At 50.7% G+C, this 25,876-nt stretch overlaps 1 protein-coding gene across 1 annotated transcript in view; it reads right to left on the bottom strand.

Annotated features, from left to right (window-relative positions):
• Positions 1-20,228, bottom strand: part of FAM83F (family with sequence similarity 83 member F) — a 34,834-nt gene extending 14,606 nt beyond the window's left edge. Inside the window, exon 1 of the mRNA XM_030320700.1 lies at positions 19,731-20,228. Within this exon, the coding sequence (XP_030176560.1) occupies positions 19,731-20,228 (498 nt within the window). The remainder of the gene's footprint in view (positions 1-19,730) is intronic.
• Between the last annotated feature and the right edge of the window lie 5,648 nt (positions 20,229-25,876).

Here is a 25,876-nt window from a genome sequence, read left to right as displayed (position 1 = left end):
AGGCTCTGAGCTGTTAGCACCAAGCTCAACGCCGGGCTCGAACTCACAAACGGGGAGATCATGACCTGAGCCGAAGTTGGACGTCCAACTGACTGAGCCACCCAGGCGCCCCTAGGTAAATTAAAAAAAAATTTTTTTCTTTAATGTTTACTTACTTTTGAGAGACAGAGCATGAGTGGGGGAGGGGCAGGGAGAGAGGGAAACACAGAACCCAAAGCAGGCTCCAAGCTCTCAGCTGTCAGCAAGCACAGAGCCCGACGTGGGGCTCGAACCCATGGACCGTGAGATCATGCCCTGAACCGAAGTTGGACGCTTAACCAACTGAGCCACTTAGTCGCCTCTCTTTAAGTAAATTTTCTAAATTGATCCTCACAATGAGGAGGACTGTTCTCATTTTACAGATGAGGAAGAAAATGCCGAAGGTCATACAGTTAGCACGTAGCAGAACAGGGATTTGAACTCAAGTCTCTCTGACTCCAGAGTCTTCCCTTCACTGCATCATACAGGCTTTACAGAGATGGGACAGCTGTAAAATGTTTTAGAGACATCACATCAAAAGCTGGTTCTTTAAAAAGACCAAATAAGAGAGACAAACTTCTGACAAGACTGACAAAAACAGGAAATGCAAATAAAATCGGAGTGAAGAAAGAGAAATAACTATACCAATATTTACTTTTTAAGAAATCGTACTATTTAAGAAATAGTAAAAAATGGTAAAAAGAATATTAGGACTGGGGCGCCTGGGTGGCGCAGTCGGTTAAGCGTCCGACTTCAGCCAGGTCACGATCTCGCGGTCCGTGAGTTCGAGCCCCGCGTCAGGCTCTGGGCTGATGGCTCAGAGCCTGGAGCCTGTTTCCGATTCTGTGTCTCCCTCTCTCTCTGCCCCTCCCCCATTCATGCTCTGTCTCTCTCTGTCCCAAAAATAAAATAAACGTTAAAAAAAAAAAATTAAAAAAAAAAAAAAAGAATATTAGGACTATTTATACTTTGATGAATTTGAAAATGAAGGTGACATGGTTAATTCGTTAAAAGCAAATTAAACATAATACAGCACAATCCAGTAAGCTTTATCCTAGAAATGTAAGGAGGATTCAACATCAGATAATCTGTTGTTTTAATTTATAACATTCATGGGGTCAAGGAGGGGAAATCACATATTAATAGTTTTTTAAAAAGTATTTGATAACATGAGATCCCCGCTTGTGAATAAAATTCTCAAAAAAAAAACAAGCATAGAAGAAGGGACCTTCCTTCACTTGATAGAGGCTATCTACAAAAAAGCCACATGAGACATGCTGAACAGAAAAACTTTAGATACATTCCCTTTAAGTCTCAAGAACATCAATAATACTGTCACCACTGCTGTGGAGAAAAATGTATTGGAGGTGCTGACTAATGCAATATGACGGAAGGAAGGACGGAAGGAAGGAAGGAAGGAAGGAAGGAAGGAAGGAAGGAAGGCAGAAGAGATAGAAGGATTAGAAGAGACAAAACTACCAGCATGTGGAGATGATATTTTTACAGAAAACCCAGTAAAATGCAGAGGAACACTATTAGAATTAACAGGAGAATTTAACAAGATTTCCAGATATAAGAAAACTTACAAAGACCATTAGCATTCTTCTGCTACAGTGTCATTCAACTAAAAAAAGGAGAGGGGAGGGGAAAATAAGACCAAAAGTGCAGTTTAGGGCATGTGGTCAGTCAGTTAAGCATCTGACAGTTATGCATCTGACTTCGGCTCAGGTCATGATGATCTCAGGTTTGTGAGTTTGAGCGCTGCATCAGGCTCACTGCTGTGAGTGCAGAGCCTGCTTCAGATCCTCTCTCTCCCTCTCTCTCTGTCCCTCTCCCTTCCCCACTCACTCTCTCTCAAAAACAAATAAACATTAAAAAAATAAATTTAGAAAAGAAATTTAGAAAATTCTATTCAAGGATATTTAAAAATGTGAATTAACGAAGAGATAAAATTGTGTTCATGGATAATATGATTCAATGTTTGAAAAATCTAATTCTCCCCATATTAATAAAATCCAACGCAATTCCAGTGAAAGTCCAGTAAGTATTTTTGAAGAACTCAAATACTTCTACGATGCAGGGAAGGCTAAAGATCTACAATAGCGAGGTCAATTTTGAAAAGAAAATCTAGAAGGGACACTTCTACTACCAGATAGTAAGACATACTGCTGAACCATAGTAATAAGCATTGAGGTGCTGAGGCAGGAAGGAACTAGAAAACAAACCAATGGAACAGAACTGAGAGACCAGAAACAATTATGTGTTATAAACATATAAAACTTTAAGTCTGATAGAGGTGGAATCGCAATTCAGTGTCGAGAAAGGATGTTGCTACGCAGATGTTATTGGGAAATTGGCTTACTATGGAGAGAAAAAGTGTATCCCTGCCTTACGCTATATATAAAGGTGAATTTCAGCTATGCTAAATACCTAAATGGGAAAGATAAAACCAATAAAGGAATTGATAAGATAGGTAAGAGTATTTCTTTTTAAGTTTTATTTATTTAAGTAATCTCTACATCCAACATGGGGCTCAAATTCACAACCCCAAGATCAAGAGTCGCATGCTCTTCTGACTGAGACAGCCAGGCTCCCCAAGAGTACTTCTTAAGAGTCTAAAAGCACAAGTCAAGAGGCAAATGAAATTTAAAAAATAATGCATTTGGCAAATTAGGATTTTCTGTTCCTAGGAGAATGCTGTAGACAAAGGTAACTGGCTGGTGACAGGGAAAAGATACTGCAATGTTTACGATCAAAAGGAATTAATACTCTACAAGGGATCCCTGCAAATCAGCAAGAAAAAGACAAGGAACTAATTAGAAAAATGGGCAAAGGGTAGGAACAGGCAATTCCTAGAGGAGATACTTGAATGGCTAATAAGTATATGAAGAGAAACAGACCTCATTAGTAATCAGAGAAAAAATCAAATTAAAGCAAAGAGATGAGAGAGGGAGAGAGAGATACTGCTTTACAACTGTAAGATTAACCAAAAATGAGAAATCTGGATAATCCTAAATGTTGGTATGTGAGGAAAGGGGAAGCTTCATGCACTGCTGGTGGGAGGGGACCCGGGTGCAGCTATTCCCTAGAGCAGTGGGCAGAGCTTGGTGGATTTAAGGAAAATTTAAGTGGTACATAACTCGAGTCAGCAATGCCACTCTTGGATCTCTTGGATCTGTGCAACACTCTATAAAGGGGCAGGGACAAAGATATTTACTGCAGCTTTCTTTGGGATAGCAAGGAGTTGGCCACAGCTTCGTTGTCCATCTCCAGAAGAATGGGTAAGGAAAATGTGAGGAATGTACCTCGCAGAGTACTAGGTAGCCGACAGAGGCAACATACTAGTTCCAGTGCAGAATCTGGATAGTTCTTTTGGAAATGGATAATTTGATTTAAGATGTCAGAGGATGAGATCTACAGCCTAATACCAACTATATAAACAAAAGTACACTACATAAAATAACACTGCATATGTTTTATATATATAATTATATATATAATAATATATATATAGATATAAACTTTATTTATTATTGAGAGACAGAGAGAGACAGAGCCTGAGCATGGGAGGGACAGAGAGAGGAGGAGAAGACACAGAATGTGAAGCAGGCTCCAGGCTCTGAACTGTCAGCACAGAGCCCGATGCAGGGCTTGAACTCACGAACTGCGAGATCACGACCCAAGCTGAAGTCGGACGGTTAACCAACTGAGCCACCCAGGCTCCCCAACGCTGCATATGTTTTTCAAGGATATAGACATGTGCAGGGACATATTCTGAGCACATTAGAGTGGCTATCAGTGCAGGGGGAAAGGAATGAGGGAGAAAATAAAAACAGGAAGGGACTTTCTGTGGATTGATGATAGCAGCTCTGTAGTGGAGGTCCAAAACACACACACACACACACACACACACACACACACACACACACACACACACACCAGTTGGCCCAGAGCAGTTCAGAGTGGTGAGTATAACAGGGTTGGGCTGGATCATGGAGGGTTTGAACTGGACGCTTCAGGCTCTGCTGCATCAGAACATGCTTCCCCCCATCTTGCAGGGCTTCTGATACCTTACGTCCCAAGTGCCATCTGAGGCCGGAGGCCGTTGCTCATTTCCAAGCTGTGCACAGTGTCCAGCTCAGAGGCAGCCCTCAATGTATCGCTGGGGAGCGCTTGACTGGCTCTAAGGTGCTTCTGGATTCACACTCTTGCTTTCCTTTCGTAATTGCAAAAGCAAGCAGGGAGCTGGAAGCCCTCATGGCAACCCACCCCCACCTAGTGGAGGATGTGATGTGAACGGACCACAATTCCCGAGGCCCCTCCCCCCCTTTCAGGAGGCTTGGTCTGCGGCACCCTGGTGAGAGCCAGCCATCTGTGTCACTACCAATTAAACAGTGAAATATCTGTAGTGGGAAGAGAAATCAATTGCTCTCTGTCTCCTGCAATCTCGTTGTGGAGGAGATGTGATAATTACCCTCCGCTTTGGTCCCTGCGGGCACTGCCTGACATTCAGCTTCAACCCTGGGAACACCAGCTCCCAAATCTCTCTGCCGTGGTGTTTAACGGGCCACGTGATCCTCCGCACCAAACCCAACTTGGAGACTCCTGGTGCCAATGGAAAATGGGATTTTAAAAGAAGGGCGTCACAGGCTCAGAACCCGGGGAGGCAGATTTCATCAGGAGAGAAGTCACCTCCGCCCCCAGCAGGTTCCCAGTGTCCTTTCCCTGGTTACCCACTGATGTGCAGCACCCAGAGAGAGAGGTTAATTTGAGGTGGCAGGAGTTTTTAGAAGCTGTTGCAGGCACTGGCAAAGAGGCTCTGAGGCTGCAATACTGCTCATCAGGTGTTTGGTTAGCTTAACATCTCCTCCTCCGATATCCTGCCTCAGCGTAGGGGCAGGGGATCACGGAGGGTTAGGGAGACTCAGAATCTCCCTCTATCTGTCATTTGCCTTTAATTAAACTGCCAGCTTTTCAGATGCTCTGTCTGGATTCCCTAATTACCGTGAGATAATAAAACTCCAAAAAGGACCCGACCTTCCCCAGGCACTCCAAGGCAGCTCCTCTCAAGACCCCTCCTGTGTTTGGATGACCCAGTCTAGCTGTGTGGTGTGGATCTCACCAGCCTGCCCCACGGGCACTTCCAAAATCAACATCCTTTGAGTCACCCTGGCCAGAAGCCCGAGTCTACTGGCCTCCTCCTCCTCCCCACTGACCACATCCAGTTGGTCGCCAAGCCCAGCAGGTCCTACCTGCTCCGTGCACCTGCTCCGGGTCAACTACTTTCTGTTCCCACTGCCCTGCTGCTCCCACTCAGGCCCCCTCATTTCCTACCAAATTTCTGGAACAGCTTCCTAACCAGTCTCTCCTACGAGTCTCTGTGCTCCAATTCATTCTCCAGGGCAGGGATTTCCCCCAAACAATGGCCTCATGAACCAGTGGGTCCCAGAGCCCTCCATCCTCCTTAGCTCAGCACTTGAAGGGCCTTATGATTGGCCCCTTTCTTCGTCTCCAGCCTCATCTTAGGCCACCTCACCTCTGTCCTTACAATTACCGTAGCACAGGGTTTCCCTACAGTGTCACTATTGACCTTTTGGGGCCCATATTTCTTTGTTGTGGGGGCTGTACTGTGCATGGCAGGATATTTAGCAGCATGGTGGTAGTAGTGTCATTCAGAGTGGCGACAACCAAAAATGTCTGTAGACACTGATAAGTGTCTCCTGGGGGCAAAGTTGCATCTCCCTCACCCCCCACTCTCTTTTGAGAACCTTTACACGTATCAGGCAGTTTTGAGTTCTTTTGTTCCTACTCCTTTCATACCCCTTTGAAACTCCTATGCAGCTTTCGAGGCTCAGGCAAGAAATTCTCAAAATTCTCCCTACCCAGCAATGCTTGCCACTCCCTGCTTCCTGCCCACACTGGATTCCAGGCAAGTCAGAGGTCCGACACTTTGTTGTAACATCTGCTGACCGGCTCTGTCCCTTACTGGGCTGTGGGCTCCTGGATGGCAGGGACCATCTGATTTCCCTCAGAATCTCTACCCTCGGGGGCCGTCTCAACACCAAGTCAGTTCTCTGTGTTTGTGAAATGAATATCTGAATGTACTTGTGGGGTGCAGATGTAGCTTTATAGTTATCTCTTTTATTTCATTAGTGACAAGGCACTGGGGTGGAGGAAAAAAATAATACTGAGCAATATTCTTGGTTAGATCATCTTGCTGGAAGGCAGAGTTAAAGATCTTCCTCAAGGGTTGCGACGCCTGGGTGGCTCAGATAGTTAAGCATCTGACTCTTGGTTTCAGCTCAGATCATGATCTCATGGTTCGTGAGTTCAAGCCCCACATCGGGCTCTGCACTTTCAGGGCAGATCTTGCTTGGGATTCTCTGTCTCCCTCTCCCTCTGCCCCTCCTCTGTACTCTCTCTCCCTCTCTCTCAAAATAAATACAAAAAATAAACATTAAAAAAAGAAAGATCTTCCTCAGGGGTGCAGAGAAGGGGAAAGAAGTTGGAACCTTTTAGGACTGCCACCTCAGCCACAGCTCAAAGGTCTGATCTCTTTGCCTCTGTTCTACCCACCCAAGATCTTAAAGGAGCAGCCAGTCCGTAAGTGAGGACAGTTCTTAACCAAGGGGTAGGGGTAGAAGTCTGCACCAAGTACATCAGGCCAGGAAGCAGGGCTGCAACCAGCACGTAGAGCAGCCACCTTCGTGAAAATTACAAAAGAGAGCCTGTCCTCCGCGTAATGAGATGCAGGGCCCTAAGTGGAGCCTGGGCTGCGCGTCAGTCCTGCAAAGCCTCTCGGTTGTACCTGCGTGCCGGGCACAGGCTGCACCTCTGTACTTAGCCCCCGCACTGAAGGACATTTCAGATGCAAAGAATCTCAGAGGTAGAAGGAAACTTCTACAGCTAGAGCCCGGCTCCAAGGTTAATTTACTCTGTTGGGCAGAGATGGGACTAAAGCCTGGGCCTGACCCCAGTCCTGAGCTTCCCTACAGCACTAAGCTGTCCCCGGCCCTCTCACCAAGTGATGGGGACAGGGCAGCTCTGGGCACGGATCTACTCTGGCTGGGACCCCAGGCCACCTGCAGTCACACAAAACCAGGATGCTTCAGTAGAGCGGGACAACGCCACTCTCTCCCTCACTGCTTCCCGCCCCCCCCCCACCCCCCTGGGCTCTGCTGACGTGGAGCTGTAGGCTCTGGGCAGGGAGGGGCACAGGCCAGGCCTGTTCGTTGCAGGGGTGCCAGCTGCAGGTCATGTCCTTCTGGGGAGGGAGGAAGGAAGGAAGCCCACCAAGGCACAGAGGTCGTTCAGGTTCCCACTGATTACATGAGAGCCTGGGGCCCGACGTTTACCTCCCAGGGCTGCTGGGAGGTTCAGATGAGGTCATGCTCACAAAATCCCACCAAAAAGCTGCGTGGGGGGCTAACTCCCACACCTAAAGCCCTAAGGTTCCTTGGGGTAGGGAGGGCAGCAGCTGGCCCTCTGTCTGGCAGCCCAGGGGAGTCAGTTTGTCTGGGAACAGTGAGCAGTCCTTCCCTTTCCCGTGGAGGGTAGTGCTGGGTCGGGCAGCCAGCAGTCTCCTCTGATCTCCGCAGAGGGATCAAGGTCTACAGGGCAGTGGTTGTCAGACTTCAGCGTATAAAGGGTCATCTGGGGTGGGTTAGGGACGGGGATGTGCCTGTTGAATGTGCAGGTTCAAGGGCCCCATCCGCAGAGATTCGGATCCAGCGGGTCCTTAAATAATACATTTTAGCAACACCCTTCCCCTGCAGGGGATCTGAACACAGGTGGTGGATGGCCTGACTGCTGTTTGCAAGAGAATCTGCTCTCTGGAAGCAGAAAGTCTTACTGGTTGTATGGCCTTGAGCGAGTCATTCCATCTAAGCACCAGTTTCCTCATTTTGAAACGGGGAGGTGATGCCTTCACCGGGTTGTTCTGGGTTTTTAGTGAGATAATGTGGGCGGCTCAAGGAGCTGGGCGCTTGGCCTGTTGTGAGCAGTAGGTAAATACTGGTGCCGTTTTCTCTCCTTAGAGACTGAACCCTGAACAAAGGGGCCACCACTTCAGAGGAGGGGTGACAGAGGAGAGAGCCAGTGAGGGGGGGGCCGAGCTCCCAGGGAGCCGGCCGCCAGGAGCCGCCCACAGGCTCAGACATCAAGGTGGAGATGTTTTTCCTTTGCTCAATACCATGCCCAGCAGGCCCAGCCTGGGGTGGTGATTAAAGCCTAGACAACACTACACTTGCAGAAAGGTCAGAACTTGAGCTAATTGAGGGGAAGGGCAGCTCAATTAAGTGAAGAGCCTGTACAGTGCACTGTTCCTCGAGCAGTGCTGGGTGTCTGTACTTGCACACGGACCAGCGGGAACACTGTAAGCAACAACCGCCTGAGTAGGGAGGACCTGGAAGTGGTCCCCAGGAATCTCACGGTCATAGGGGCTAATGCAGCCCTGCAAGCGTGCCGTGGCAGGACAAAAACTCCCTCGGGGATGGCGGGGGGGGGGGGTGGGTCTCAGCGCTCTGGGTACACCAGACTTATTGTTGTCATCAAGGCTTCAACAGGCTCCGTTGGAATTATCACCAATTCAGCACATGTAGGGTGTGAACGACTGAATAAGAAAGCTTTGTGTTGAGCTGCCTGGGGTAAAAGGAGAGCAGAGCCAACAGGGGAGGCCTGCACAGAGGAATACTGCCTGGCCTCGCCCTGCCCCACCCTGGGCTCCAGATTCATTCTGCTAAATCCCTGGTCCAAGAGTGTATTGCAGGGGGACAAGCAGACTTTGGAGTCAGGGATCCCACGCTGGCAGCGAGACCTCTGAATTCTACCCCACGGTTCCTGTGAGGAAGCACAGGAATGCAGAGATTCCCCCGGATGGCCAGGCCCTGCCGTTTCTCGCTGAGCACACAGTAGGTACTCAGGGTCAGCTTGATGGGATACAGCTCACTCAGTCCCTCTCAGTCCCTCTCCCTCCTGGCAGGTGGACCCAACAACACAACCCGAAACATGTCATTCCTCTGCTCAAACGCTGGCCCCAGGCTGCCTACAGAATTAAGCCTTTAGCCCAGCTGAAGACCCTTCAGGTGCTTCCAGCCCACTCCCTCCCCTGACAATAAACTCCCACCACACCAGATGCTCTACGTTCTCCAACCACACCAGCAACCCCCTCACACCACCACCCCCCCCCCCCCCCCCCCCCCCCCCCCGCACAACTCGTGCCCTAACTCATGCTGCCACCACCCTATCCCTGCGGTGACCCGACCGCCCTTTCGCTGTTGAGGGCCCTAATTCAACTCTTCCCAGAGGCCCTCCCAGGATCATTTCCTGTCCTCAGTCCCGAGGATGGGCGGTGTTTGCCCTCCCCGAGATGCTTGTCTGCTCAGGCCTGTGTCTGTCCTGAGCACCTGAGGGGTGGGGGCAGAGACCTGTCATTCCTTCCAATCCAGGACCTGACACTGAATGTTCCAACAACACCTCCGGAGTAGGGGGCTCCCCTCAGGATGCTGAGGAAGCAGTCTGGACCAGAGCCCTGGCCTACCAAGAGGGCAGAGCCAAGACCAGAAGGGGCCCTGTTCTCCGCCTGGAGGCCACGTTGCCCCCATTCCGCCAGCAGGGCATGTGCGCTTTGTCAGCTGAAGCTTCCCAGCTGTCTGTAGCCATGTTACATTGTTTCAAGCTCACTAATTAGTCGTCATTAAACACCAGGCTCCCTGGATACACTGGCAGCGGCAGGAGCCCAATTCCACCCGGCCCGGCTGCCTCCTCTCCTGGCCTCTGTGCCAGGCTCTGCTCCCGACCCCGCAGGTCATGTCTCCCTGCTTGTGCCACTGGGACTCATTCCCCGCTGATGTGACCCTATGAGACCGTCTCCCTCTCAACACCCATACCCCAAACTAAGTTGATGAAGGGGACAATACAAAGGAGACCCAGGCCGGCTCTCCAGAGACAGAGAAAAGACTGTACCCACGTGAGCAAGGTCAACTAATTCAGCCGTGAAGAACCATATGTGACCCGCTAGGGAGTAAGCATAGCAATTCTTCTTAAGATCCTAGGCCAGCTTTTCCGTGCCCCACGGCGGGCTTCTGGGATGACTTCCCTGCATTAAGTTGGTGTTAATTAGTGAAAATTATCTAATACAAGCTCGTTTTAACATTAGCTTAAAGCTAAACATAATTAGGAAGATAAATCAGCTGCTAAAAAAAAAAAAAATTCCGGTGAAGATACACAGATGATTTTTAGGATCAGCTGCTGGCCTGGGTTGCTGGTCTGGAGCTCTGAGTGCTAGACAGTATGTGGGTGGAGCCAGGCAGGACTGGAAAGTACCTGTTGAGGTATTTCTTGATCGATCCAAGAAGGCAAGGCAACTGGAACTGGCAGTTTACCCGGGAGGTTCTGAGCAGCAGAAAGGATAACTTTGTGGCCACTGCCAGGTGATGCTACCTGGGAGGGCTTCCCCAGAGAGGCACATGGAGAGTGCAGGGAGGGGTGCGTTGGGGAGTGCTGTCTGGAGGGCGTTGGGGTGCAGGGAATGAAGTGAATCCATGCATTCCCTGGCCTCTGGCCTTGCACGACCCCGCCCTTGGCCTGCCCGCCCTCCCAGACTGGCTGCTTTGGCTGTCAGCTCCTGGGAGGCCTCTGCTCCCCTGCAGCTCCGTGGGAATCAGACTCGGTTCCATCCAGCTCCGCTAGCTACCAGCGGTGTGACCTTATCCTCTCTGAGCCTCAGTTTCCTCATCTGTAAAATGGAGAGTTGCGGGCTTGTTGTGAAAACTAAATGAAATAATATATTCTAAAAGAGCTGGCACTGCATGTCTGACATTTAAGTGCCCAAATGACAGCTATCGACCCCTCCCCCAAATGCCCTACAGCTTGTCTTTTTAGCTCCATTAGACTTAAGGTCAGGGTCCACGTTTTATTCCACTGTATATTTCTTGAACCTGGCATGTAGTAGGTCCCCAGTAAAACATATTGAATAAATGAACAAATGTGTGGAAAAGGGAGTTAAGAACACTCATAGTCTGTCCTCAGAGACCCACCAAAAGGTAAAGCACCCTGGTCCCTGCCACCTCCCCAAGCATCTGCTGACTCACTGCTAGAAAAGAGAACAAAAAGAATAATTATCTGGAGCCTCCCACATGCCCAGGCAGTACTTTGAGGGGCCCAACAGAGTGATGACCACCATACAGGCAGTGCCAGGAAGAGCTTCCAGATAATTGGAAACTTGGGCCAGAGAGACTAATAATTAGAAAAGCCATAGGCTTTATTCCAGGGCTAAGATTCTGGGATCATTAGCAAGTCCACAGACTCCACGGATTTCAGAGAAGGAAAAGCCGGCTAAAGCTGACTGGTCATAGCACCTGGTAGGCGAGGTGCGGTGGGGGAGGGATCTAGCAGGGATCGCTAGAGTGACTCAGAGAGGTGGGGGTTGCTCAGGACACCGCCAGGAGCACAGGCAGGCAATCAGCCAGGACCCACCCCGCTCGATTGCTCTCTGCCCTGCTCCCCACCTGCCCCCCCAGATTGGAATCCTGCCCAAGAACAGGCTCTGCCTTGTACACTCTGAGAAAAGGGAGGTGGACCTGGCCACCAGCCAAAGTGAGGCAGCACGCTAGGGGTGAGAGTGTGGAAGGACGAGGGGTGCTGGCTGGGAACCCCATCAAGGTCTCAGCTTGTCAGTGAGGTCACAAGTCCCAGGGGGCCATTAAGAGGACAATATAGGACAATGGAGTATTACTCGGCAATCAAAAAGAATGAAATCTTGCCATTTGCAACCACATGGATGAAACTAGAGGGTATTATGCTAAGCAAAATTAGAGAGGCAAAAATCATAGGCCTTCATTCATATGAGGAATTTAAGATACAAAACAGATGAACATAAGGGAAGGGAAGCAAAAATAACATAAAAACAAGGAGGGGGGCAAAACACAAGAGACTCTTAAATACAGAGAACAAACTGAGGGTTGCTGGAGGGGTTATGGGTGGGGGGATGGGCTAAATGGGTAAGGGGCATTAAGGAGGGCACTTTTTGGGATGAGCTCGGCATTATACACCGGGGATGAATCACTGGAATCTACTCCTGAAATCATTATTGCTCTATATGCTAACTTGGATATAGATTTAAAAACAAACAAATATAAAATTAAATTAAATTAAAGAAATGGAAGAATATAAAAAACAAACAAACAAAAAAGAGGACAATCTAGGTCCCTGGAAGCTACCTACCCTCAGCTTCCAGGTGATGCCTGCCCCAACATCTCCAAGTGTCTCGAGAGAACCTTCTCACCCACTCGGCATAGGTCAGAGCACCTAGCAGCTGTGTACTTGTCCGTCTCCAAACTAGTCTGTGAGCTTCCCAGAGCCTGGCTGGCAACAAATACACTTTGCTTCTGAAAGTTTTAGAGGGAAGAGGTGGCCCCAGAGGGCAGTACCCAAGGGTAATGGCATTTGTAGCAGAAGGACACAAGTCTTGAACTCAAACCTGGGTGGAATCCCAGTCAGCCTCTTATGAATTCTATGATCTTGTACTTTCCCTGCGCCTCTGGGAAGATAGCGCTTCCCTTGTGAGGTGTTGAGGAGTGGATTAATTAAAGGAAATAGCGTAGCACCTATCTTTCAACAATGTTAGCCCCTCTTAATAGAAATCCCTTTTATCTGCATACATTACTCATCTTTTTCAAAGCGCTGTCTCATAGTCTTGCTTTAGAGTCTCAGAGCAATCTTGTGAAAGTTAGAAGGCAAGAATTATCCCCACTCAGAGATGCAGAGACAGAAGCCCAGCAAGGTCAAATGATGTGCCCAAGGTCACCTAGTGGGCAAGGACATAGACAACCTGGGCAAGAATGAGGACACTCTGGCTCCTGGATCCCAACTGGGTACTCCTACCCTGGGCTGTGGCCTGGTCTCCTGAGACTGAGCCTGAGAAACCTGGATCTGTTCCCCACAAGACCAAGAGAAGGTCATGAAGAAGGCACCCCTTCACTGAGGCCCCATCTTCGACCTTTGAGCTCCCTGGGAAACACCCGTCCTCAGAGGTTCAGGGACCCAAAGTGTCAGATTTCAGAGGAACCAAGCCTAGGACTCCTTCTCCTCCAAAGAGAGAAACATGGTCTGTCCCCCTGTGCCCTACTGCCCACCTAGGAAAGCTTTAGTTCTGAGGAATATTTCCAGACTGCCCTCAGGCTCCTTGGTCTGGGTCTCACAGCCAGCCAGCCCTTCTGGATGACAGTGCAAGGGGAACACCCTTGGGGATCCCCCGTATAGGAACCAGGGCACCTCTGCACCATCCTGTCCTGTCTCTGCCCACGGCAGATCCTACAGAAGATCTTTGGCTGAGGACTCAGATGCCCCAGCCCCACAAACAGCTGCTACCAAATCAAAGCCAACAGGTAAATGCAGGGGGCTGGGGGACAGTGGGAAGCCGGTCCTCTCTCACTCTAAGGAGGAAAACGGGAAGTACACCTGCACAGGATGCCCAACCCCAACAATGAGAGGTGACTCCTAACTCCCCTAACTCATCTGCTGGCTGCGGCACGCCCACTTCCTGGGAGGAAATTCGGCCGCACGTCCCTCCCTTGCTCTGTGAGAAGACAGAGAAGGCAGCAGTTACTTTCCAGAACAATTGACCTTTGTGGAGTACTTAACTGGTATCCTTAGCTTTCACACAAATTTCTTCCTTGTTTTTCAAAACCATCCAGAAGTCTAGGCATTATCCTCCCATTTTGCAGGTCAGGAGCCCCAGAGCAAGAGGTGCTTTACCCAACGGACACAGCCAGTAATTGGCCAGATCTGGAGAGAAACCAAGACCTTTCAACTTAGGAGTCTGTCCTTGACCCTGACATGAAGCTGGGTCTCCACTGCTCAGAAATTCTGGCTCCCGGGATCAGTGACTGAGCATAAAGGAGAGACATTCAGAATCCGTTCAGAATCCAATGGCCAAAGAGCTCAGGGCTTGGCGGGGATGCCGGGACAAGCTGGGGCAAGATCCCGGAAGGGCTGTGAAGCGCTCAGCCAGCCCCTGGAGCGGCGGCTGCACCATTATCCACCAGCCTCGGTGGGACAAGGAGCTTCCCGGGGCTCTGAAAGAAAGCCCGTGCGGAATGGTTATGTGTAAGGAAGAAGGGTCAGGTGGGGCAGACTTCTTTCTTTTTGTTTTTGCATCTGCTTCACGTCTATATCCCAATGCCAAGCATGGGGCCTGGTACGAGACAGTGCTCAGTACTATCTACTGGATGAACCTGAATGAGGGAGGTACCGGCTGAGGCCAATAGGGGAAGAGTGGCCAACAGTGGGCTCTACGCAGCGGCACAGGCTGCCACCTGCAAAGGCGAGGCTCCTGGCACCACGAGCCAGAGACTCCAAGACTTTGCCACACCCCCAGGTCATGTGTTCCCAGCTGTTCACCCCATCAGCTGCCCAGACCTCTAACCAAGCTGCTGACCTGGCAAACCAGACATCTCCTGCTCTGGTGCCTTCTCCCAAGTCCCTATGCCCCTCCCCCCAGTTTAGATCATCCTTTTCTCTGCTGCCAGACAGTTTATGACAATGGGGATTAAAGGAATCCCCTGGGTAACGTGCAGTTCAGCAGGGGACTTCTCTAGACACTTGCTTTGCTGGAGGGATGGAGAGAAATGGGTGGCCAGCCACTCATACACATCACTGGCCCTCTGTGACGGCTGAGGCCCAGCAAGGCAGACCAAGAGGAGGAAGGTGGACTCTTGGCTCTTCCAAAGCTCTGGGCCCCCAGGGATAAAATGGGCTCTCCCAAAGCGAGCCGTGTGCCAGACACACAGGTGGGACAAACAAGGAGCCACGTCTGAGAACAAAAAGGTCACTTTTGGATTGAAAATTTGATAAAGTGCCAAGAAAGGGGTGGCGCCTGAGCCGGGCCCTGAGGGAAAGAGGACAGAGCTGTCAGCAGGCAGGGGAGGGTAAGGTCAGGCCTGTGGCTCACACCCCTCTGTCCCCCACCAACCAGGCAGGTCTGGTCCTCTTACTGTGACAGGAATGAAGAGTCGCTGGTTAATCAAAGCTGCGTAGGCCACCAGCCTCCCTCTCTTGGGCTGTGTTTGTCATCTTCCCTGACCAGGTACCTGGGGAGGCTGTATAATCTCCTTGTCCTTGGTCTAAAGATAAGTCCTCTCACCCTTCTGGACCTCAGAGGCCTCATCTGAGAAATGAAGATAATATTCTGCCTCACATGATGATTGAGGTTCAAAGGTTGTGGTAGGCAGTGAAATGCATTTGGATGCGGGGCCCAGGAGTGCAGGGCCAAGGGTCAGTCCTGGAGATTGGGGGTGCCGGTAAGTTTTCTATTCCTGAAGCATAGGCAATCTCTCTAAACCCACCCAGCAGCCTCAAAAATGGACACCACCGGGCACGGGGGAGCCTGGGTGCAAAGATGGGTGTGTGCAGGTGCAACCTCAGCCTTCCTGTTGCGTTCAGACACGCTTGTAGCCAGGCCCCGGCATCAAAGGCCCTTCCCTAACCCGGGCCTGGGTTTCTGCCCCTGCTGCCACGCCCGCTGTCAGGCACGCATCCAACTGTATACGCTAATGATGGTTTAGTGGACCATTAGGCTACTTAAGAGCAGGGGTGCGTTTTATGTGTCTGTTTTCTACTAAAGTGCTTAGCACACAGTAACCTGGAGATATCTGTCCCATGACCGGATGAACACTCTCCTCCCAAATCACTAGCCCATCCAAACTGCACCTGCTTGGTCCTCTCACTTTGCCCTTGTAGATAAGAAGCAAAAGTTTCCCGGTCCACACGTGGTCTTGCTCGAAGTCGACCGCGCCCCCCGCCCCTCCCCTCAGCTCTCTGCAGTTACGATGAGACGATCGCAGCAGTCCACACAGTAGCCATCTCCCCTGGGCATCTCCGCCACCGTGGGACAGGCTAGGGACTCCTTTCTCAGTCCCTGAAGGCAGCTTTTCAGCCTGTAGTTTAAGCAAAGTCCGTCGTTCAGTGACACTAAAACAAGCAGATCACTCAAGGGGGAAAAGAACAGCAGGGAACAAAACCCCACCCCAAAGGTAAACAGGGCCAAATGTTTGAATGCCAGCTATCTAGCACAGCCCCAAGGGCCTTCTTCCATCCACAGAGGCCTAGAGAGCAGGTAATTTGACTGCCGCTTCCAAGGCCGTCCTCCCAGTTTCCCCAGGCCACACCTCCACCCGCTGGGCTGTGTCCTCACTGCCTCTGCCCACCCCCCCATCAGATTTTCAAAGTGTCCCCTAGTTAGGCTCCTTTCTCCATGTCTCTGAGGCCCAGGTTCGAAACCCTCACTGGTCTTCGGCCGCGGGCAGGTCCCAGCCACTCCCGTTTGTCATTCAGGAGTAAAAAGGACAGCATCTCACGAGGTTATTCTGAAGATTAAATGAGATAAAATAGGAAAGCGTCTGGGACACAGTTGGCCGAGCATCGCCTCCATAGTCGCCCTCCTCCAACCATCTCTGGCCTCATAGCAGGCTGACTCTCCCTGCAGACAAAGGAAACTCCCTGCCTCAGGGTGAAAAGGAAGGGGGAAGAATCTAGTGTAAACAAGCTGGGGTGAGGGTGAAGCAGACCGGGGTCAGAGGGTGTAGCCTGTAGAGCAGAAGCCAGGGATCTGGGTCTTTCCATAACTAACAACATGGCCTTTGGGCAAGCCCCTTTCCTCCTCTGTGCCCCAGTTTCCTCACCCGTGAAACAGGCCAACCTCCCCGGCCTGCCTATTTCACGTGGTCTTTGAGAAGAAGGTGCCGCACAGACGTGGGCGACAGTGAATACGTGGGGCCCAGAAGGCCTGGGAGTTGGGTGGGCACAGGCAGGGTCAGAAGCTGCCTCTTCCAGGGGGTTGGTCACCTGCTTTGGACTCAGATCCTCGACCCAGGCCCTACACGGCACTTAGCTCCCACCAGGGTAGCCCTTTCCTCCTGCCAGAGCTGCTTTCTCTTTTGAAGGAAAAATCTCTCATTCCTGCTCCTAAATTCCTTATCGGAGAAATTGCCCATTCCAGTGTCCTTCTCTTTCCCCTTTTCAACTCTGCAATTCACCTCCTTCAGGAAGCCCTCCTAGATTAGGCACATCAGGCTCGAAAACGCTTTTTTCTTCCAGCACATCCCTCAGCATTTAAGTTAACTCTTGGAGGGCAAAGACCACAGCTTAAATCCTTCTATGGCTAGTGCTTGGCACACAGGGCACTCAGGAAATAGCGACTAGTTAAATATGTACATGTTGGATGTGTTCACAATTGTTAAAGTTTCTGTTGTTAAATATTTAAAGAGCTAAGAGCATTGCATTACACAGGAGACTCCTGACATCCCAATGGGACCAGCAGCCCCAGTGGGCAGGTGTCCTGTCTCTGCCTTTGGTAACAGGGCACACACCCCCAGGTTGTGACGGGGCTAGCTCCATTCAAGCTGCTTGGTTTAATCCTGCTGTAATGTCATCCGACAGCAGGGCAGGGTAGCACAGTGGTTAAGAGCAAGGACTTTGGCTTTCAAATCCCGGTGCAGCCACTGACTAGCTGTGTGGCCTTTGGCAAATACTGCTCTGAACCAAAAACTAAAAATAAAAAAATAAAAAATAAGGAAAATACCCATCTCGCCTAGTTGTTGTGAAAAGCAAACGAGAAAATGAAAGCAAATTGGTAGCAGAGTGGCTGGTCCATATAAAGCACTAACAGATCAAGGCTTTTAGTATCCCATCATGACGCCTGACCCCTTAGGCCAGCTGCAGCCTGCTGCATAGCACTGCCATTCTGGTCCTTTCTCCTCTTCTCAAACTGGCTTTTCTCTTTTGCAGAATGCAATATACAAAGAAAGCCCAGGCAGATAGGGAGGAATTTCTTAGGGAGTATGGGAAAGTTAACCCTTCCTTCCTTCTTCCAGGAAGCATCCCCCTTCCTGGAAGAGAAGCGCCAGGACTGGTCTTTCTAGATTAGTCTTCCCTGCCAGGCCACTTCAGCCTCCAGAGGTAACAGGACTCCAACCACATCCATTGAGTTGAATTAGAATGGTGAACCCAAGTCACCCCTGTTGTATATTCTGAATTGGGCACTAAAGGCTGCTGTGTTTTGTTTTTTTTTAATGTATATTTATTTACTTTTTGAGAGGGGAGAGGGGCAGAGAGAGGAAAAGAGAATCCCAAGCAGGCCTCCGCACAGTCATTGCAGAGCCTGATGTGGGGCTCTCACGAACCGTAAGATCATGACCTGAGCTGAAACTAAGAGCCGGATGCTTAACCAACTGAGTCGCCCAAGCACCCCTAAGCTGCTGGTGTTTCTTTATAAAATTTTTTTTTTCAACGTTTATTTATTTCTGGGACAGAGAGAGACAGAGCATGAACGGGGCAGGGGCAGAGAGAGAGGGAGACACAGAATCGGAAACAGGCTCCAGGCTCTGAGCCATCAGCCCAGAGCCTGACGCGGGGCTGGAACTCACAGACTGCGAGATCGTGACCTGGCTGAAGTCGGACGCTCAACCGACTGAGCCACCCAGGCGCCCCACTGCTGGTGTTTCTTAACAAATCTCTGTGTAGGGGGCGGTCAGATATAGCAAATAAAAATACAGAATGCCACATTAAATTCGAATTTCAGATAAACAAATAACATTTTAAATTTTTTTTTTTTCAACGTTTATTTATTTTTGGGACAGAGAGAGACAGAGCATGAACGGGGGAGGGGCAGAGAGAGAGGGAGACACAGAATCGGAAAGAGGCTCCAGGCTCTGAGCCATCAGCCCAGAGCCTGACGCGGGGCTCGAACTCACGGACCGCGAGATCGTGACCTGGCTGAAGTCGGACGCTTAACCGACTGTGCCACCCAGGCGCCCCAAACAAATAACATTTTAATATCAATATGCCCCATGCGATATTTGAGGCATATTAATACTAAAAATGATTTGTTGTTTATCTGAAATTCAAATTTAATGGGATGTCCTATATTTTATCTAAAAACCCTACCCAGGTGCCCCTACCCAAGGGCACAGAGTAAAGATTAAACTTTTCTCCCTGCCCCACAACCTACTGGCCCATCAGTATTCCAACCGGCCATTCTGAACATCCCCTCCTTTCAACCCCCAAGCAGAGTAGCCACAATAAGTGAGAGCTTCCCCCCACCCTCAGCTGTTGAGTCCAAAGTGTCCAGCACAGAGCCAGGCACAGAGCAGGTGCTCAAAATACATTTCTTCATTCATTCCTGGCTGCTTGACTTCTAGTACTGGTCCCCAGGGGGTGTGAATGCCAGGCCCCTGTTGACTCTGGGGGGCCTCCTCAGAGCAGCATGGCTGGGGTAGGGGTGTACAAGTCTCACTACCCAGTTTCTCCGGATGACCGGAGACCAAATGAAAAAATGGCCTAAGATATGTTTTGTAAATCCCAGGGCCTCACATGGGTTATTATCAAGACTTTGGAGTGGCCCACTTTCCCACAAAACCCTACAGCCCCCACCCTTCTCTACAGAGAGGAACCTGACAGGGAAGTAAAAGCACAGGGCAGAGGAAAGCCAGCCCTCTGGACACTGCAATAATGATGACAAACCACCGTCCAGCACCTTGTAATTCACCAAGGTTCACATCCATCTTCTCTAGAGGCCTCACCAGTCCCCCTGACTTAAGGGAAGGTTCTGGGCCCATTTTCCTGGGAGTGGTCAGGAAGTCCTGCCCCAGGCCCTGCCTCTGATATTGGGCCTGGTCCAAGGGGCTGCACTCGGTGGGGGCGGGGGCGCGGCCTACCTTCTGTGCCTGTTGGATCATCTGCCTGACCACCTCCTTGAGGTGGGGTGCCTTCTCCTCCTTGGGGGGGTGGGTAAAGAGGGTGACGCGGCTCACGCCACGGTAGACGCGGGTGTCGGTCCAGCCCAGGTCCAGCGGGGGCACCTCGGTGTCGGAGAGGTCGGGCCAGTAGGCGAGGGACTCTCCGGGCTCCGCAGAGGCCTGGGCCGGGGCCGGGGCCTTGGCCTTGGCCTTGCTCTTGCCCCGAGCGGCGGCGGCGGCGGCGGCGGCATCCTCGTAGGGGCTCCAGGCGGCGCGGAGGGCCTGGCGCTCCTGGCTGGAGAGGAAGTCCCGAAGCCGCTCCTTCTTGACCCGCTCGCGGTAGGCCTGCTCGCCGCCGCCCAGCAGCGCCTCCAGCGCGGCCCGCCGCCGCTCGCAGTAGTAGAAGGCGGCCTGCGCCTCGGTCACCCTCTCGTTCACGTGCGCCTCGTCCAGGCAGCTCAGCTGGGACTCGGCCATGGCTCCTCGGCCGCCCGTCCCGGCCCGGGCCGCGGCCGCGGTCCCACCGCCGCACCTGGAGCCGAGGGGCGGGGCTGCCTCACCTGGCCGCGAGGTCGGCCAATCCGCGCGGGCCGGGGCGCGGGCGCGGCCGTCGGGTGGGGAGGGGCGGCCGCTCCCTCCGCCTGCGGGCCAGCTAGCCCGGCAGGTGGCCTGGGGGGTTCCCAGGGGAAGCGGCGGGGCCTAGGCCTGCTGGGCCCGACCCGGGTCCGGGGCTCCAGGGTGGGCAGGGACCCGCAGGGGCGGGCGGCGGGTGGGGTGGGGCGTGGGGGTGGTGTGTGTGCTAGTTAGACGCACGTGAGGCCTCTGGCCCGCTTCTGCCTCCTGGCCCCGACCCTTCGGTGGCGATCTAACCCTTCCCGCCGCCTCGCCCGGCGGGACACGTAGCAGGCGGCGCGTGTTCATCTTCCCCGCGGTTATGGCCTCGAGCACGTGCTTTGGCCGGCGTGCCTCTGGGGCGGTGGATCTGACCACTCCCCTCGTTGAGGGTCTGGGGGCCCTGCAACCGGACGGGATTGTGACGGCTGAGGGGGGCAGTCGGTGTGCAAAAGCAAAATGCTAATAAAACCCCCAGCTCCCGACCCACATGCATGTCCCAGTTCTGAGATCAGAGGGCTCCAGAAGCTCTCAATACAGCACCTTCACCACGATAAAAAATTCTTAAAAAAAAAATCCAAATACTGCAAGGATGTAAGCAGCAGCGATCTAATTTCCCCCCATTTTAATTTGAAGTGATGTGTGTGTGCGTGTGGTGTGTGTGTGTGTGTGTGTGTGTGTGTGTGTGTGTGTGTTTGGGCAAGATAGGCTGCCAGAGGCCTGATTACTGTATTAGTGATTTCAAAGTACATGTTTGAGCTCAAGGAAAAGAGCCGTGCGCGCACGCGCATGCGCACGCGCGCGCGCGCGCGCACACACACACACACACACACACACACACATCACCAGCAGCGGGCTGCTCTCCTGTTTCCCATTGGATTAAATACAATCTTCTTAGTCATTAACATATTATTTTGTTCATGCACTGCTGTACAATTTGATTCTCCACATTCAAAATATTTTCAGATCATAGCAACCAAAGGTTCACATTTCTCCCATTTTATAGCACAGCATCTCAGAACTAGAAGAAGCATTAGAAACTAGTCCAACCCCCTCATTTTACAGCTGAGGAAATTGAGGCCTTGAAGCACGTGGTTTACCAGGCCTCCCAGAAAAGCAGAGGCAGTGCATGGGGACTATTGGGTTCTCTGTGTCTCAGAGATCTTTGCCCTACATCTCAGCCACCTTCGCCCTTTCTGCTTACGAAATGACAGAAGGTTCCTGAGGACCTGATTTTAAACCCCTGGGTATTTGAAGAGGTTGCTTACTATTTCTGGGCCTTCCTTTGATGGTGTGAGAAAATGAGGGTTAGATTTTCAAATATCTGCCACTGTTGTGACAGTTGGTCATTCTGCCACCTGGTGTCAGCCCAAAGATTGGTGGTGTTGGGCCGTGAGCTGCCTATCACCTTGGCACCCTTAGGAATTGCCCAGGCCTCACTCCTGGCAGCATTCTACTCTTAATTAATTTTTAAACGTATTTCACCTTTAGAATGGAGAGCATTTAGTTTGCTTCCTAGTGATTGTGAGGCACTAAGAGATGCCAGACTGTGCTCCAGGGGCATAGGGGAGCTGGGGGGGGGGGGTGCGTAGGTGGGAGGAACAGGGATGCCCAGGAGGATAGCACAGGTGTGACGAAAGTACTTTGATCAACTCAAGCCGCAGTGCTTTGGGCACAGACATTTACTCAACGCCCGCCATGTGCCTGGCATGCAGTATGCACTTAGCACACAGTTCTTTAAAACAGAATGAATTAGGGCCAAGAGAAAGGTATGTGCATCGCGAGCTGCAGGGACTATGGGGGAAGGAATCATTAATCTGCCCAACGGGATGTGGATAAGAGAGGCTTCACTCAGCAGGAGGGGATTTTGAATAGAGTCTAAAGGATGAGATTTCAAGGGGACAGAGGGAGTGAAGACACTCCAGGCAGAGGGAGATGGCCAGAGCATCATGCTGACATCAGGCATATGTGGCTTCAGGTCAAGATACTTAACCCTCAGAGCCTTAGTGTCCTTCTCTGCAAAATGGGATAACAATGCTGACCTCCTGATACCTCCCAGATAGTTGTTGGGATTAAATGAGATCTAGTACTGATTTAATTAGCTTTTGTGTCTGACTGGTAGAAAAGGGTTTCTTTTATTTATTTATTTTTGAGAGAGACAGAGACAGTGCGAGTGGGGGGAGGGGCAGAGAGAGAGGGAGACACAGAATCCAAAGCAGGCTCCAGGCTCCGAGCTGTCAGCACTGAACCCGACGCGGGGCTCAAACCCACAAACTGCGAGATCATGACCTGAGCCAAAGTCAGACACTTAACTGACTGAGCCACCCAGGCGCCCCTAGAAAGGGGTTTACAACAGTGCTTCTAACTCCTGGGCATAGAAATCACCTGGGGTATCTTGTGAAAATGCAGATTCTGATTCAGTGGGTCTGAGGTGAGGCCTGAGATTGTTCGTTTCTAGCAAGTTCCAGGTTACGCTGGTAGCGCTGGTTCACAGACCACACTTTGCATAGCAAAGGTTTCAGAGTCCAGGGAATAAGAGCATGAACTTTCAGGTCAGGGCGGAATTGGAATGGAATCTCACTTTCTTGGGATAAGCTGTGTGTCCCTGGGAAAGTCACTTCCCTTTTCTGAGCCTTGGTCACATCTTCAGTGAAATATGTGCAATAAAATGTCCTCCCTTACAGGCCTTCATGAAAAGGGAAATAAATGAATGGGTACATATTGCTTAGTGGAGTGTCTAGCCTAGCAGACAAGCCAGGAAAGCGTAGTTAGCGCTAAAGTGTGGGAAGATGGGACTGGAAAGAGAGGGACATTGGAGCCCAACTGTGGGGACCTTGATTTTTTATCTTATTCTGTAGCTAGAGGGGAGGCACTGAAGGTTATTAAGAGATGGATATGGTCATTAAAATATGTGCCAGGCACTGTGCTAAATGTTTGATGGATCCTCCAAATGAATTCATGTGACCCTATTTAAAAAATTATTAGCATCCCCATTTTATTTATTTATAAAGGTTTATTTATTTATTTTGAGAGAGAGAGAAAGCACGAGTGTGAGTGAGTGAGCAGGGGAGGGGCAGAGACGGAGAGGGAGAGAGAGAATCCCAAGCAGGCTCTGGCTGTCAAAGCAGAGCCTGACTCAGGGCTCGATCCCGTGAACTGTGAGATCATGACCTGAGCAGAAATCAAGAGTCGGACACTGAGCCATGTAGACCCCTCTATTATCTCCATTTTATAGGTAAGAAAACTGAAGCACAGAGAGGTTCAGTAGCTTACTCCAGGTCACCTAGTTAGTGAGTAGGAGAGTCAGGATTCAAACCCAGATCATCTGACTCCAGAGCTTGCCTACCCACCCACCTTGCTATACCACCTCAGTTGAGAATATTAGAAAGGGGCATTAGAAAGAGACAGTGTTCTCCTTGCTTAATCATTTCTTCATTCAACAAATATTTGCTGAATGCCTAGCACGGTGTTACGGGTTAGAAACCATTCATTCATTTACAAATCCTTACTGAGCCTTACTAAGCACAAGGCTCTGTTCTAGGTATGATGGTGCAGCTCTGAGCAAAACCAGGTCTTTGCTCACGTAGAGCTCCTGTCGAAATGCAATGATTAAGACCTGCTTTGTGTTGGGGCACCCAGGTGGCTCAGTCGGTTAGGCGTCTGACTTCAGCTCAGGTCATGATCTCGTGGTTCGTGAGTTCGAGCCCCACATCGGGCTCTGTGCTGACAGCTCGGAGCCTGGAGCCTGCTTCAGATTCTGTGACTCTCTCTCTCTGTCCCCTCCCTCCCTCGCTCATGCTCTGTCTCTATCTCTCAAAAAATAAATACACGTTAAAAAAAATTAAGGGGCGCCTGGGTGGCGCAGTTGGTTAAGCGCCCAACTTCAGCCAGGTCACGATCTCGCGGTCCGTGAGTTCGAGCCCCGCGTCGGGCTCTGGGCTGATGGCTCAGAGCCTGGAGCCTGTTTCCGATTCTGTGTCTCCCTCTCTTTCTGCCCCTCCCCCGTTCATGCTCTGTCTCTGTCCCAAAGGTGAATAAACGTTGAAAAAAAAAAATTTAAAAAAAAAAAAATTAAGACCTGGTTTGTGTTCTCAAGGAGTACAAATGTTACGTGATATAAGTTGGAATTGGACAGAGGTTAGAATCAGAACAGAATATTTTATCAGAGGTTAGAACAGAACAGAATCAGAACAGAATACTAGTTCACACTGGAAAAAATCTTTCCTAGATGTAACTGATATGAAGCACACTGTGGTCTTTTTGTAATATTCCCCTTTAGGGACCAATGACTTATTTATTCAACTAACATTTTTGAGTTGTGAATGTGTCCTAGATAACATGCTCGCCACTGGGGATTAAAAAAGAGGATTCAGACATGATAGGTAGCTGTCCTGGTGGCTCTGCCTTGTTTAGCTGGGAGTCAGATCCCCACAGCTCTCTTTACGAAGCAGGGGATATTGGCTGCTCTCAGAGACGGCATTTTACCATATAATCATCTAATCTGATCCGCCCTAATCTGGTGAAATAGACTGTGAAAAAGAATTCCAGAGGGGTGTTAATGATGAATAAACTGAGGCCCTGGACGACCTGTTCCAGGTTATCAGCTGGCAAGTGGAAACTCTAGGGCACCTGTCCTCGAAGCCTGACCCCCAGGCCTTCAAACCCTCCGTGCATTTTCACTGAGATTTTTAAAAAGCCTGAACCGTGGGGAAATTGATTCCTTTTATGCACAGGTTCTATCTACTTTGTGTCTGGGGATGGTCCATGAGGCGGTAACACCCTAAGAGAAAGCCTCTGGCCCTGTACCAGTCCCTCCTTCTTGGGTCTGGAATTTCCCTAAGCTAGGGGGAGCCTGTCAAACTGGCACTTCCAATATCGGAGGCCACTTTGCCCAAGGTGACTGTGCCTTCCTGAGAAATGCTGCTTCCTCCTCCAGCAGATGCTGCCCCCTCCCATCTTGGCACTCGTTCACCTTCCTCTCTCCCCAGGGCACGCTGCCGGCTGCCGGCTGTGTGTGCAGCAAAGATACGACACCTTGTAGTTAATGCTAATTGTAACTGTGTTCATCTCTGTGCGTGTCTAGCCCTCCTGTGTAATTCGAGTCCCAAAATAGCCCACTTCATGATAGATCAGATACCATTCTCCAGGGTTGACTTTTTCTCCTCGGTGGGAATTTGTGTCATGAGTACCTGTTGTAAAACATGGGGGACTCTTCATGGGCGCCTGGGTGGCTCAGTTGGTTAAGCGAACGACCTCGGCTCAGGTCGTGATCTCACAGTCCGTGAGTTCGAGTCCCACGTCGGGCTCTGTGCTGACAGCTCGGAGCCTGGAACCTGCTTTGGATTCTGTGTCTCCCTCTCTCTGCCCCTCGCCCCTCTCAAAAATAAACATTAAAAAAGACCCTTTGGGGACCCTTCGTGCCTGCTGCCTATGCCCAGAGAAGATGAGAGAGTAAGAGGAGGTGGCTGGAGCTGGCACCGTGGAGAGGAGGATACAGACCCTAGGACTGAGCT

Source organism: Lynx canadensis, chromosome B4 (genome assembly GCF_007474595.2).
Source record: "Lynx canadensis isolate LIC74 chromosome B4, mLynCan4.pri.v2, whole genome shotgun sequence".
Lineage (NCBI taxonomy): Eukaryota > Metazoa > Chordata > Mammalia > Carnivora > Felidae > Lynx > Lynx canadensis.
Note: the sequence above shows the minus strand (reverse complement) of the source record. Positions and strands in the feature narration are given on the sequence as shown.